This window comes from Psittacula echo, assembly GCF_963264785.1.
Source record: "Psittacula echo genome assembly, chromosome: 4".
Taxonomy (NCBI): Eukaryota; Metazoa; Chordata; class Aves; order Psittaciformes; family Psittacidae; genus Psittacula; species Psittacula echo.
Window position 1 is genome coordinate 30,030,008 of NC_137738.1, and position 13,794 is coordinate 30,043,801.

The following is a 13,794-nucleotide window of genomic DNA, read 5'->3' on the forward strand; positions in this document are numbered from 1 at the left end:
TTTTGAATTTAAAGTAACATTGTTAGATTTTTATAGTGATTTGAAACAAGGTTGGTTTTAAGCCTTTTTTTATAGGAACAGTGTCCTCAATAATTTTCTTCATTTGCCAGAGGAATGCATTTTCATAATTCAAACAGACATAACATTTTACAAAATTTTAAGTTCTTATTCTTTGTGGGAAATATTGTTGTTCGCTGTTTTTATATCATGCTTTAGTTATTCATTTAGCAAGCTGAGTCAAACTAAATAGTAGTACCCATCCCTTTTGCCTTCAAAACCCATGGGTATTTTTACAGGACCCTACAGTATTCGAAGGGTTGTCTAATAGGGGATACAATGAGAATTATACACTACGGTTTTCTCAATTACCAAGACAAACTGTGGAATCAATATCTTAATAATAAAAGTTGGGGAGGGGGTGGTTTGTTTCTAACACATAAGGTCTATAGGAATGAAGAAGGGAGTGAAACGATGCCAGGAAATCAGCAGGATGATTGAAATTGGAGCCTACATAATTGCACAACTTCCTAATCAAGTAATGACAGACTATGTCTGCATGGCCACATGAAAAATTATGAAGTGCACTAAACAAATATAAACTTTGCTATGTCATCTGTCATTCTTTGTTCTGTTTGGTTTGCATATAAAGCTTTATGAAAGCCTTTAATTGAATAGTCAATCTTAGGTTAGATTTTCTTTTAACAACTGTCTGCATTCACATAACACGGACCAGCTCTGGAAATGAATCAAGGTTGGACTGCTGGAGGCTTTTGTCTCATATATCTTGGTCTTATTTGTTGCAGGCGGTGAACAGGGAGGGAACTGTATAAAGAGAATGGTCTAGGAATATATGGAGTTAAATATTGCATTGGAGAAATGTATTCTGTGTATGGTTCAACGGTAGAAATAGTTGCACAATTCTGTGCAATTTGTTTAACTCAGCCTTTGCCTCATGTTGGTGATTCTAAGAGCCCAACATGGGTTTTGTGCTCTTCGGAAGTGTGAAATAATTTTAAAAAATAAATGCATGGACTGAGGTAGTTTGAAGCGGTGGTCTGAGTAACTCTGGCGTTTTCATTTCCTTGTCTGATGGAGGGGGCTATTGGGGCTGTGCTCCCTACATAGGGAAGCTAAAACCAGAAAATCATTATTGTGAAATTCTCTGGTGCTTCCAGCATGTCCAGCTATGCTTTATCAGCAGAGTTTACGCAGGTCAAATTTTGCTGGTGTGTTTAATGCTGATATTTCTGATCAAAGAATAATCCTGAAAAAACAGGAATTCTGTGTTGTGTTGTGGAGCATTCTAGTGACCTGTCTTCAGCTTGTCTTCATCACAGTGGCTTTTACCCTGCATTGGCTACTAATCTGCACTCTCAGTGCTTTATCCTCTGTGGTTTATAGTTCTTGCTTTAATTTTTTTGTGTGTGTGAGTGCCATCAAGCACTGACAGATAATGCTACAGGATAAACAATTTTCTTATTCAGTACCACAAAATTCATCAGCCTGAAGCGTTTGGCTTAATCAGACTGGGCGTATACAGAGTATCTAGAGTGTAACTGCTGCAGTTGCACACATCTGTTCTTCAACAACTTTGAATGACATAGTTAGCATTTTTATTTACTATTTTTTTCTAATTTGCTTATTAGAACACTGACAATGAAAATGTTCTTTTGGGGGTTTTGCTGAGAAAGTTTAGGGCACAGTAATCTGATGTATGAGATTCTATGCAGTTCATTTGAGCTATTTGTAATAAGTAATTTGTGCCAAAACATTTTCAGAATGAAGACTGTAAACACTTTATATGCACTCTCTTACACTTTCTCTAGGTGATTTTAATTTAGTTGAAAATGGTGAATACTGAGTTTTCAACAAAAGCAAATCTCAATCAAGACTCAGCTTAATGGATAGAGCAGAGCTGTAGTTGAGACAGAGAAGCAAATTTTCAGTATTTCTTACTTAAATGTAATACATCACATTAGAATTATTCAGGGTGTTTTCTTTATAGATGCTAATTTAGTACACACTACCTATCAAAAAATAATGAAGACAGTATGTGAGAATATATCTGCAGCGATAATCACTGCTGGCTTAACGTGGGTGTGAAGCTTCTATTAACTAATTTCTGAAACAGTAACCCTTAATTCAAGTCCAGCCTGAGTCTGCCACAAACATCTGACAGACAAACTGATCATTTGGGTAACACAGTCACTACTTTTACCTGAATTTATACTTTCTGGCGATACTGTTACTATTTAACTGTACTGTAAGCTTGAAGCAGAGGTTATAAGTTAGACTGTTTATGGACTGTCTCTTACTTCCACTTCCCCATTTCTCTTCCAGGCATAGACACCCTCAAGAAGAGATACATTAGAAAATATACTTTGAAAATAAATAGAAAAATATTTAGATGACACTTTAATCATTTGCATCGCAATGTATATGCTCTGTCATTTGGTGTGGACAGGTTGGGATTCTAAAGGAAAGTTCTCAATCCCACTAAGAAACATTTAATTTGATGCAAAGCAACAAATGTATTTATGAAATTTAAACAAACTAAAGCTATTCTGGAAAAACTTGCCGTTTTCTGACTTCTGAATGCTTTGTTTCTACTATTTTTTATTACATACAATTCAAGCTGCAGAGTGATTTATAAAAACCTAGTATTTTCTCCTTTTTGAAGAGCAAGGAGAGAGTTCAAAGACCTTTGAGCACATGACATCAAATCCTTTATTTTGAAATGCTTCCTACCCAGTTGGCATGGTAGTTTTGAAGCATTCAAAAGGTTGTACAATGGTATATGAACACCTTTGGGCACCTGGAAGAAAACTATGCATATACTTCTGTCTGTAGGATGCAAGATTTCTCTTTCTGTTCCCTCCAGTGAGACTGATCAGAGTTTTCATTTGTCCCACAGGGGTTGTTCAGAACTCTGTCGTATACCCATGGTGGAATACAAACTTGACAGTGAAGGCACCCCATGTGAGTATAAAACCCCTTTCAGAAGGAATACCACTTGGCATCGGGTGCCGACTCCCGCTGGGCAGCCTCTCTCTCGTGCCTCTCCAATCCTAGGAACATCTGACAGACTGCAGTGCCAGCAGCTTCTCCAGCAGGCTCAGACAGCCATTCCTCGCAGCACTTCCTTTGATAGAAAACTGCCAGATGGTGCAAGGTAATATACTCTCTGTTTAATGCTTGTCATTTTCCTAATGTTCCTTACTTTAGATATCTTTCCTTTCTAGAACTTTAGTATACTTATTTTTAAACCTTATTTTGTTGAGTTTTTACAGTAATTTTAATTCTGAGGTCATATTAAAGAGCATTCACTGAGCCCAGTTTGTCTACTTGAAACAAGTGACTTTAGTTGTTTGTGATGGAAGTAGACTGTACTGAGGATGCTACTGCTGAGGACATCTGACCTTTCGCTTTAGACCCAGATCAATGAAGTGGGAAACTGCCTTGTTACTTTTTGATCTAAACAATGTCCTGTCCCCCATCCTTTGGGAGCCTATTTAAACAATTAATGAGTGTAAATAAAATTCACTTATTCCTTTAAAAATTTATTCTTTAATCTCTTTACCAAGCTATTGGCATAGTTTCAAAGGGTTCTGTAACTCATTACCAGTCCTTATGCTTTGCTTTGCTTTTAATTAAACAAAGCAGAGCTTGTGATTTGAATATGTAACACCTCCTTAGATGATGGGATGGTATCCTTAAATGTTAGCTCTGTTCTAATTAAATGATGATTCTGCATAAGATAAAAATTTATTTTTAAAGCTAAAAATTTGTAAATACATTTGACCTTTGAATTATTTAGATTATTTAGGAAAACCATGTGTCTTGAGCAGAACTCTCTGTCCATTATTGTGTGCAATTATTTTTGCTTATGCCCTTTTTCCGTAGGGTGATGTAGTTCTAATTTCCAAGGAAAAAAATACTCCATGTGAAAATATCTAATTGATATGAAAATCTAAAATAGTAACCTTAAATAGCTTTAAAAAAATATGGATGAATTCATAAAATACCACTATTGTTACACTATTTTATTCAGTAGCAAAGAATTAGTGACTTTTTGCACTATTTGAAATACACACAGGTGATAGTAGTACATACTTGAAAATACGCATATATCATGGTCTGGGGAATGCAGACTCGCAGTTATGACCATTTGATCATTTGTATTCTCCTCCTCCTCCTCCTGCTCTGCCCCCCTTCTCATCTCATGAAAAAAGGAGAGGTGCATTTCTGTAAGCATGTATTTGCCGTTATAGGACTTAAGTTTTTCCTAATATCTTGTTACTGAAATTTTCAGTAACACCTGGGATAAGGCTGGCTTTCCAACATAATACTCATTTCAAAAAAACTTCACAAACATAAGCTGCATTTCTCACAATGCTCAGCGGAGTATGTGAAAAAAACTGCTAAGATAGAAGTTATCTCTTGCCATGAAGAAACTCCTGTATCGCTTGAACAAAACAAGTGTAATGCAGGAGTGCTGTTCTGGGGAAGATGTGATACAGAGTATAAATAATGAAAAGAGAGGAAAATGATGAACATGTGCATCTTGAAACATGAAAAGAAAGGTACCTAATTGTCAAGGTCTTTCTATGTGGGAAGAAGTATAGTTGATGGCTTAGCAGAGAGATTGACTTGAAAAAGAGGTTGAGGTAAGGTTGATCAGTACTTAATAAGTGGTCTTGCAGGGATAAAAGTGTGTACTCAGGCTAGGGACACGATGAAGAGATTTTAGAGGGTCAGAGACCCAATAAATTTAGACAAATTGAAGGATGCAGGTGGGGAGAAGTAGGTTGGTAAAAAAGGGAAAGTATAGCAACTGATCTGAAAATGAGCTAACAGTGAATTCAGTGATAAAATGGTTGTTTTTAGAAATAAAAAGAGAAAGAAGCAACAAAAATGTGGGCTAGATATAGTAGAAGACTTAAGTCGCAAGTTAAACTACTGTGACATGTAACAAGTGCCTGCTCACTGGAGTGAAATTAAAAACTGGAAGGAGAACACCTGTGCACCTAGTACATCTCCTGAGGAGGGTTAAGTGCTTTGAGAAGGCAATCCAAATGTTTTTGTGTTGATCCAGGAGTTTCCTCTAATTAGTCTCCAAGAAATACAAGGTATCCTTGAGCTCTACTCCAGTTTTTACAAAATGCCTAATTCTGTGCTACTCATAGCAAGTGCCTACGAGTGAAGCTTCAGTCAGGTTTGCTCTTCTGGGTTTTCTTTTTCCCCAAGAAGTCTTGGTGCACTTTAGTCCTTGTGGCATGATTGCAGGTGACTGCATTCTTTCACATGGAGCCTGGAATCCATTCCTGATAGTAGGCAGCTGCAACTCTTCTTTAAAGGAGCTGTGAGAGGCATTCACTGACTGGATTTCTGGGGTTCTCCTTTTGTAGCCACAATTTGTTTAGCAGGCTAATGGCTAGACACTTGTTGAGCAAATGAGAGGCTTGGGATGTAGACATTCTTCAGCCTGGGATAGTATGAAACAATGCCCTGGATTTGAGGACAATGTCCTGAACATCAGTAGGGAGGATGGAAACACATAGTTTCATAAGTTACCCATTCCTTAATGATGGCTCATTTAAGCTATGCAAGAATTTCATAGGACTTTGTCATAAGAAGCAAAAAAATGCAACTGAATTCAACTTTAGCTTATAGACTATTTCTCTTGTTTGAGAAAGGCTCAGTCCTGACAATACTTACCAGAGAGGGACATGCTGAGAAATTAGGCACTACACTGTCTACTTACTGTGTATGTGTTTGGCTGTTAGACAAAATACTAATATCTTCAAAATTTTCAAGCTGAACAGTAAAGCTGGTTAATGAATGTCCTGTCCTTGGGAAAGTGTTGTGCATAAATCCAAGATTACCTCTTTTCACCTCTTCTCTGAGTACATACATTGAGTCCTACATATAGCCTCTAAAAAAATAAAAAAATAAAAAAGGGAGGGGGGAGGAATACAGGGAATTTATGTAACATTGCTGAGGGGACGTTTATTGTAGTCATAGACTAATACTCAGACGTGAAGTACAGGAAGGTAACATGAGGCTCAAAAGATTAAGTACAAAATAATACTATTCATGCAGATGTTTCCTTACTGCTCTTTTATGTCAAAGAATTGACAAAATAAACAAGTACTGGTATTACCCCTTCTAAATGACTAAGTTTGAATACATGCAAAGCAACTAACAATCATTTCTGGTCCATCATGTTAGCATCCCACATGTAACTTTGGAAACTCAATCTGGCTGCTTTGACGCCTGATTAATTCCACTTGTTCAGAAGTAAAGCTAGATGTAAGGAAAATAGGATTTGGCATAGTCTTTCTCTTTTTGTGCCTTTTTAATATATATTTTAATTTTGTGCCTATTTTAATATATTCATTTGGAAATGTTTTATTAGTGACAAAATTAATAATATACTTTAAAAATACTTGTTTAAGTTTTATGAAACTAAGATAAAACTGTAAATCCACAAAATGAATATAATTATGTGTTCATACACATCTACATTATTTGTAAAAGTGAATGTATTTCATTAAATAAGCACAGTCCAGTTAAAATCTGAAACCCCACGAATATCTCAGTACACTGTTAATGACTGGTTAACATTACAGAAGTTCTCCAAGCAACCAATCCTCCTCCAGTGACCCAGGACCCAGTGGGAGCAGCCAGTGGAGACAGCAAGTGGGATATGATGGGTATTGGTGATTTTTTAATTTTTTTAAATCTTGCTATAGTTCGCATGCATCTTCTTTGAGAAGCAAAATGTGTGTGAATGTTTTATTTGTTAGCTGTGTTTGCAAATTCTGTTAGTATATTTTAAGACGTACAGGTTTATTGATCTTTAATGTAATCATTTTAAAGTCATACTGCTTTAACTCTTTAGGACCAAATTTTTATTTTCCAATTCAGGTAAATAACAAGCAATTCTGGGGTTCGTTTTCCCAGGAACAGGCCATAAGTTGACAAGTAACTCAGACAACTCAGAACTGGAATAAAATAATAATATCTCCTCCGTTTACTTCAGTGGAAGGATGTTTGATTAAAAAATTATCTTTATGGTGTTCAAAGGTTTTATTTCCTACTATGTTTGTTCCGGTGGTATCCATTCTCTTGCATCTCTCCTCAGAGAAGTAGCACTCTTTCAGAGGTCTCTTCTCCCTAAAAGGGTGTTGCAGTATATAGATAGTTCTCTTACATCACTATTAATCCCTTGGTTCTGAAATTCAAGAAGTTAGCTATCTGTGTAAAAGATTATCCCCATATACTGTCCATGTTGTAAGAATATTATGAGAGACATCTGTTCTAAATTACTTTAAATATATCACTTTGTTGTATAAATATAGCTGGTGAAAACACTCCTGTTATAAAATGTTGAGCTATGGCAGTATCTACATAGCATAACATAAAAGCATTCCAGACTTGCCATGTGGCTTTCAGAAGCTACTTTTCAGAAAAAATGTGAATATTGAAAACATCAGCTTGACTCTTTGTCTGTAAGCTTAATATTGCTTTGGCATGATTGTAGATAAGATATAGCAGATAGCATGATATAGCAGATATGCATGCAATATCTTGGAGACTCATCGAGGAATTTCAGAATACGCACTGAAATCTCTGGCAGTTAAATAGGTGCTAATAATTTAAATAAAACTATAGCAATTTTTTTGACAGTAAACACATGATAATGCATTCTGTGTCATTTTGCCAGCACAGTTATTTCTAAAAGCAACCTTGGTTTTGGTGTGTTGCTTTGTGAAATGATATTAACTTTTGCAATAAGATACAAAGCAATGGATCTGGTAGTAGCTTATGTGTTCCAAGTGTGAAAACAAGCAAAGCTGAAGAATTACTTTGTGGGGCTTACTTCATAAAGCAGTATACACTATCGTATTTCTCCATTGCAAAAACCTTTGGATGTATAGCCCCAAGAATTCATTTCTTCTTGAAGTTCAGTGTCATTTTGTGCTGTTCACACTTCAAATACAACAGTGCACTGTTGAAAAAATTGCATGTAAATATTCCCATGCCATCTTTGGAAATGTTACTGTACTTGCTTGGTGTGTGGGGGTGCTGATTGTTTAAACAAATCATAAAATATTTGCTTTGAAGAGAAAAGGTGTTGTTGTTCAACATGTAACTAGTTTTACAGGGATAAAAAACAAAACAGCCTAATTCTCTGCTTACCTTAAAAGGTGCCAGTCCCCTTTGCTCCATGAACATCACCAAGGTTCAGGCTCACTGGAGTGTGAAGGAGGCAGAGAACGAGAGGAAACTTTGGAAGGAACTAGACATTCTGGTAATACAGAACCACAGTATCATAAAAAAAAAATGTTCTTTACAATGCAGTGCCTATTGAAGTGCAATCGCCTTCTGAGGTTTGATTTGCAAAAAGCATGTAATAGAGCAGTGAAAGCAGGGTTGGTTACAGGCAGTCTAAAAGAATAAGGTGTGGGATATTTAGACACTTGGAACAAACTACTGAACTTAAGAAAGCCTCATGAATGATAAAAAGCAAGTTGAACTTCATTTAGTTATCATTGAAAAACTAGATCGTAGCAAATTCTGCAAAGATACATGTCTCTGATTCCAAATAGTGTACAAGTTTGAAACCTAATGCTAAGCCATGTGCCTTTTTTGATTTGTACAAGTGTATTCATCTTTTTCACATTCAGAAATTAAAACACAATTATTTATGACAGAAACCAAGTGGCATGCACCATCAACCAAAGTCCTGAGCTCCTACAAAGATCGGGCTTTACAGAAAGAAGGCAGTGGCAAGGAGTCACCAAACAAGCTTTCACATGTAAGTCTCTTACTTGGAAGTCATTCAAAACTCTTAAAAAAAACCCCACCAACCCCCAAACCAAAGACCAAAAAGCCCCACGCTGGACCTAAAGAAATAAATCTTAAAAATACATTTTAGTAATTTATGAAGAAAACTGTATTTTGGGAGGCAAAGAGTGTGCTCACCTAAGTGTGGGATGAATTGAGTATGCTTAATCTGTGTTTATAAACTAAGAACTCCCAAGAGGGCTTGGGTTTGGGGCACTGAGGAGATAAAACTAGTATAGTCTATACTCAGTTCTGTATTTACAGCTTCATTTATACTGGCTAGCTTAATCCGTAAAGTATTTCATATCCTTTAAAAACCCCTAAACAACTCTTCAAGATACCACTTGTCATATTGTGTGAAATACCTATGTAGTATAATTATCAATAAGCACTATAAAAATTTAGGTTTTATGTCAGGAATGCTGAACAGATTTCTGATCTACCTAGGTTAGTGCTTTGTCTTCAGTAAGGGCAAAATCCTCATTATGTGGTGATAGAAAGTATGCTAATGATATATGCAGTCTACTTGGGTTTTGTGTGTCTATTGCATAGAAAAACCTGCTCTATGCAGTAGGACTTTACACCATTTGAAGACTTATATTGGTAAGAATATGAGGCCAGTTTCTCATCTTATGTGCATTGATACCTTATGAGAATCTAGCTTGATACCTCTCAAAAAAATTATCATAAACAGAATCATGCTGTAGAATGATGCACATGAGGACAAAAATACCCCCGTTTACCTTAAGCCAAACTTGACAGCTAGACTCAGTAATGTAACAATTAATGTTAAACAGAGCACTGATATCAAAGTTAAATGATGAGCTTGCTTAACTTCAGTCAGAGCTTTATACTAATGGCAGCTCTCCTGCTTTTAGGATGGTGGAGATCAGAACAGAAAATTTCATAATGGGCTCATGTTTATGTTTGCCTGCATATGCATATGTGTAGTGCAGGTGCAAAAGAGCTTTATTGTGTAAAGAACCAGCATTATTGCAAAGATAATACAAATAAAATGAGACTATTTTGTTGTTAAATGCAGTAAAACAGAAAAAAAAAGTGGTCATCACCTTGTAAAGGACCTTGTAATGTTCTCTTGTGCATCCGCTTTCTGTTCAACTCAGTTTGCCATAATACTCTGCCAGCCAGTGAGGTTCACAATGAGGGCTACAACAAATGTACAAGAACTCTGTAAAATATTTAACTGTTAGAAAAAGTCTATGCTGTCAATATCAACTAATATTTATATCAATATATTGTCAATATCAATGTTAACTAATATTTTTCTATATTAACTTGGGGGAAGAAGGATAGAGGGGTATTTCACTGGCTATCTTCAAGCTTGCTCTGTTTTCCTGGGATAAATACCATATTCCTGCTGGGTTTTGGGGTTGGATGTTTTTTGATTGTTGGTTTTGGTTTGGGGGGGAGAGAGAGGGGCACAAGGAAATGAATAAATTCATCTAAGCTGTGACCACAGAGAACTTTGAGCAGTTCAAGTTTTATCACTAGCTGTCGTCCAGTTTCTCTTCTGCTTACAGGGTCAGGAAGGTGCCTAAGCATATACATTCAGCAACATATAGGAAATTTTTAGGAAGGTTCATATGTGAAATACGTCTTCTGAAGCTAATTTTATGCCTTTGAACCCCCTTCCCCATTTCTTTCCACTTTGGTTCCATTTTACACTTACAGTAGGAAGCGACATGCGTGTTCTCCAGACACCTTTCTCAAAGTCTCTCCTTAAAAACGCTGCTCATTGTATTTGTATCAATTGTTCCATTGTTTTTAAGGTAACAGCCGTCTTGTAAAGGTTAGAATGAATGCAAATAACCTCCCCTTTTTTTGGAAAATAATTTTCACAGATTTTGAGGCCTGCTAATTTCCGTATGGAATAGAAGTATGATTTCGAAAGGCTGCCTTGTCTAACTGCTTTAATGTGTGTGCAGCAGCTATGTTTACATGCATTTGTTATGGGGGGGATCTCATAAAAAAGTTTGTCAGCCTTCCCATTTATATTCTACCTAATAGAAGTCCATCTGTCCTTATTCTGGCTGCTCTGTCATATAGATAAATTAATCCAACTACCTAAAATGTCTTTAAAAAACAAAACAAAACCACACAAACACACAAAAAAATCTCAAAACAGCTCAACTTTATTGACACAAATGCCAGACATAATTATTCCATTTCAACAGCCATGCTTAGATTAGGCCCTGTGAGTTAAGTTACTTTTATTTGGTACACATAAGTCACAATTGGTTTCAATTTAGCTATCCACACATCCAATTGGATTTGATCCAATAAGCTGCATATTTCACCCACACTGAGAAAAAGCCAGCAATAATTCAGTCTTTTGTGTTTCTCAGATTTGCAATAGAACTTGTTTAAACAGATAATTACCAATGCTTCTAGCTTTAACGTTAAGCAGGTCTTACAATCAGAAAATTCAAGTGCGATCATAAGATTTGCCATAGAAGATGGAACGAGAGCTTTTTACTTGCGGTGACATCAACCTTTAATGTATCTATCCAGCTGCGCAATTAATTTCATAGAAACTGGTGGTATAATTAGCTCTTTTCACACTCGGCAGTTATATTATAGCATAGTGTAAAAAATATGAAAGGGTATTTGAATGGCACAAATTGAGTAATTTATATAAAATAAATATTTTACTATTTAACTTGAGAAGGGTCTTTTTTTGTTTGTTTTCTTGTTGTTCAGATTGGAGACAAAAGCTGTTCAAGCCACTCCAGCAGCAACACCCTATCCAGTAATACATCCAGTAACAGTGATGAAAAACACTTTGGTTCTGGAGATCTGATGGATCCCGAGCTGCTTGGATTAACATATATAAAAGGGGCTTCTACTGACAGTGGAATCGATACAGCTCCCTGCATGTCTGCTCCTCTTCTGGCTCCTTTGCACCTTGCTGGCAGCAGGTCTGGAGTACATTGTCGTACTGAGCAGTGGACTGAGTCTTCCGAAACTGCTGGGCCAGATGATGATCCAGCTAAAATCTATGCTGTTCATAGCTATGCCTCTGCTATTTCTGCTAGTCATACAGCTGAAGGCAGTATGGGAGACCTAAGTGAGATCTCCTCTCATTCCAGGTACGTGTTTCTCATAAATCAGAGTTTGTGGAGTATAGATTAACATACAAAGAACTCTTTTACATTGTTGGTTTTTTGTTTGCCTGTCTTTGAAGGTGCACTTCACTGATTTTGATTTTTTGGTTGTACTTAAATGCCTATTTGAGCAATTTTCAGGCCGTTTTTCATGGGTGCTTAAAAAACGAACCTAGCCCTACTCCCAGATCTGATGGAAATTTATATGTGACCTTGTGCACGTTGCTTAGGTTTTTAAAGTTTGGAAACATTCCTGAGTAAAAATGAAGTTTGCACCTATTATTTCAAATACCTTTTTGTTTTGGTACAATGTAACAAATTACTTGGGAGTTAATGCTGAGAGAAATAAAAAACCTGCAATGAACAATTTTTACAAATAGTGATATACAATTTTTACATATAATGAAACTGCATTACATAACATCCTCCCTAATCTACATTATTGTGATGTGTGCTTCACAATTTTATTTGTTGAATTCTGATTATTTTTCATCTCTTCTTTTTGTTACCAATGGAATGTCCGTATGGTACATCTGTTGTAAAGCAAACTTTGAAAGTGCACTTTTACAGCTGGTTGCCTTTATCTACCAATTCCCATTTTATGGTGACTTTGAAGTTGAACCTTTGGTCTATGTGTTAAGGTTTCTATTCTGTAAAGGATGGAAGAAAATTCTTTATATTTATTTCCTTCTGATTTTCTTGTTTTCAATGTCAATCAGCACAGGAAAATAATCAAATAATAACTTCTATCCTTATTTCTTAGTATGCTTGACATAAGTGAATTAGTCTTATATACTTACGCTGACTTCTAGATATTTTTTTTCACAAGTTATAAAAAATAGTACAGACTATTGTGAAAACTAGGTAAATGCTTTCACATTAAGTTTTTACTACCCCTATGATAATGCAGAAGCTCCAGATTTACTTTGCTTTGTGTGTGTTGAGATTTAATTTTATATATTGTACTTCTAAAGTGCCTTTATATATTTTATATATTACACTTCTAAAGTGCCAAAAATTAGCTCTGTTTTTCTAGGACTTCATCATAATGAGCTGAAATAGATTTCTAATGGCTAGAATGTGTATTCTCAGCATATATGTGGCAGCTGTCATATTTAAAGTGCCAGGAGCCATTAAGTAATCTGCTGCTCTCTTCTATGGAATCAACTTTTTATGGAATAATTAACAATAATTAAAAAAAAAAAAAATCATAGATTTTAAGTGAATTTATGTAGGTATTTCCAAAATAGTAATTACTGTTGAGATGATGACTCACATTAGGATTGCTCAGTTTCACTTTGGTGATAGCGGTGGTTTTAAATGGTCCTCTTCTAATTTGTGAGCCAAATCTTTTTACTATAGAAAAATGTAAGACTTATGTGACCCAACTTTTTTATTTAAACTTTGATTACATATCTTTCAAATTACATTGGAGTGATAAATAATTTTGCAATCGAGTTTAAACCTGGCATCACCTATACAGCATCCACAGGCATCCAGTATTAAAAATATCTCATTTTGCTGTGATGCTGCAATATTGACATGTTCTAATAAACATAAGAAAATTGAGTTAACATTTAAGCATGCGATAGCTACTGCTGAATCCTATATATATTTTCTGACTGGTCAGACACTGAGTTTGTATTTCTTCAATAATGAAATGCTAACACTATTGAGGCATTCATACATGATTATTTTGTGAATATTAAATAGTAAACTTGTTCTGCAGTAGCTAAACAATGTAAAACTTCAAGACACAAGCCCATAGACTGGTGGAATGTCATTGATTTATAACTTCAACATTTATTTATTAAAA

The 13,794-nt window shown here is 35.7% G+C and overlaps 1 protein-coding gene across 2 annotated transcripts in view; it reads left to right on the forward strand.

Annotated features, from left to right (window-relative positions):
- SIPA1L2 (signal induced proliferation associated 1 like 2) overlaps positions 1-13,794 on the forward strand; it is a gene marked incomplete at its 3' end in the record, with an annotated part of 85,699 nt that overhangs the window by 45,331 nt on the left and 26,574 nt on the right. For both annotated transcript variants that reach the window (XM_080616042.1, XM_080616043.1), the window contains exons 9-13: positions 2,915-3,172; positions 6,633-6,716; positions 8,214-8,317; positions 8,721-8,824; positions 11,575-11,963. In XM_080616042.1, coding sequence (XP_080472168.1) covers positions 2,915-3,172; positions 6,633-6,716; positions 8,214-8,317; positions 8,721-8,824; positions 11,575-11,963 — 939 coding nt within the window. The remainder of the gene's footprint in view (positions 1-2,914; positions 3,173-6,632; positions 6,717-8,213; positions 8,318-8,720; positions 8,825-11,574; positions 11,964-13,794) is intronic.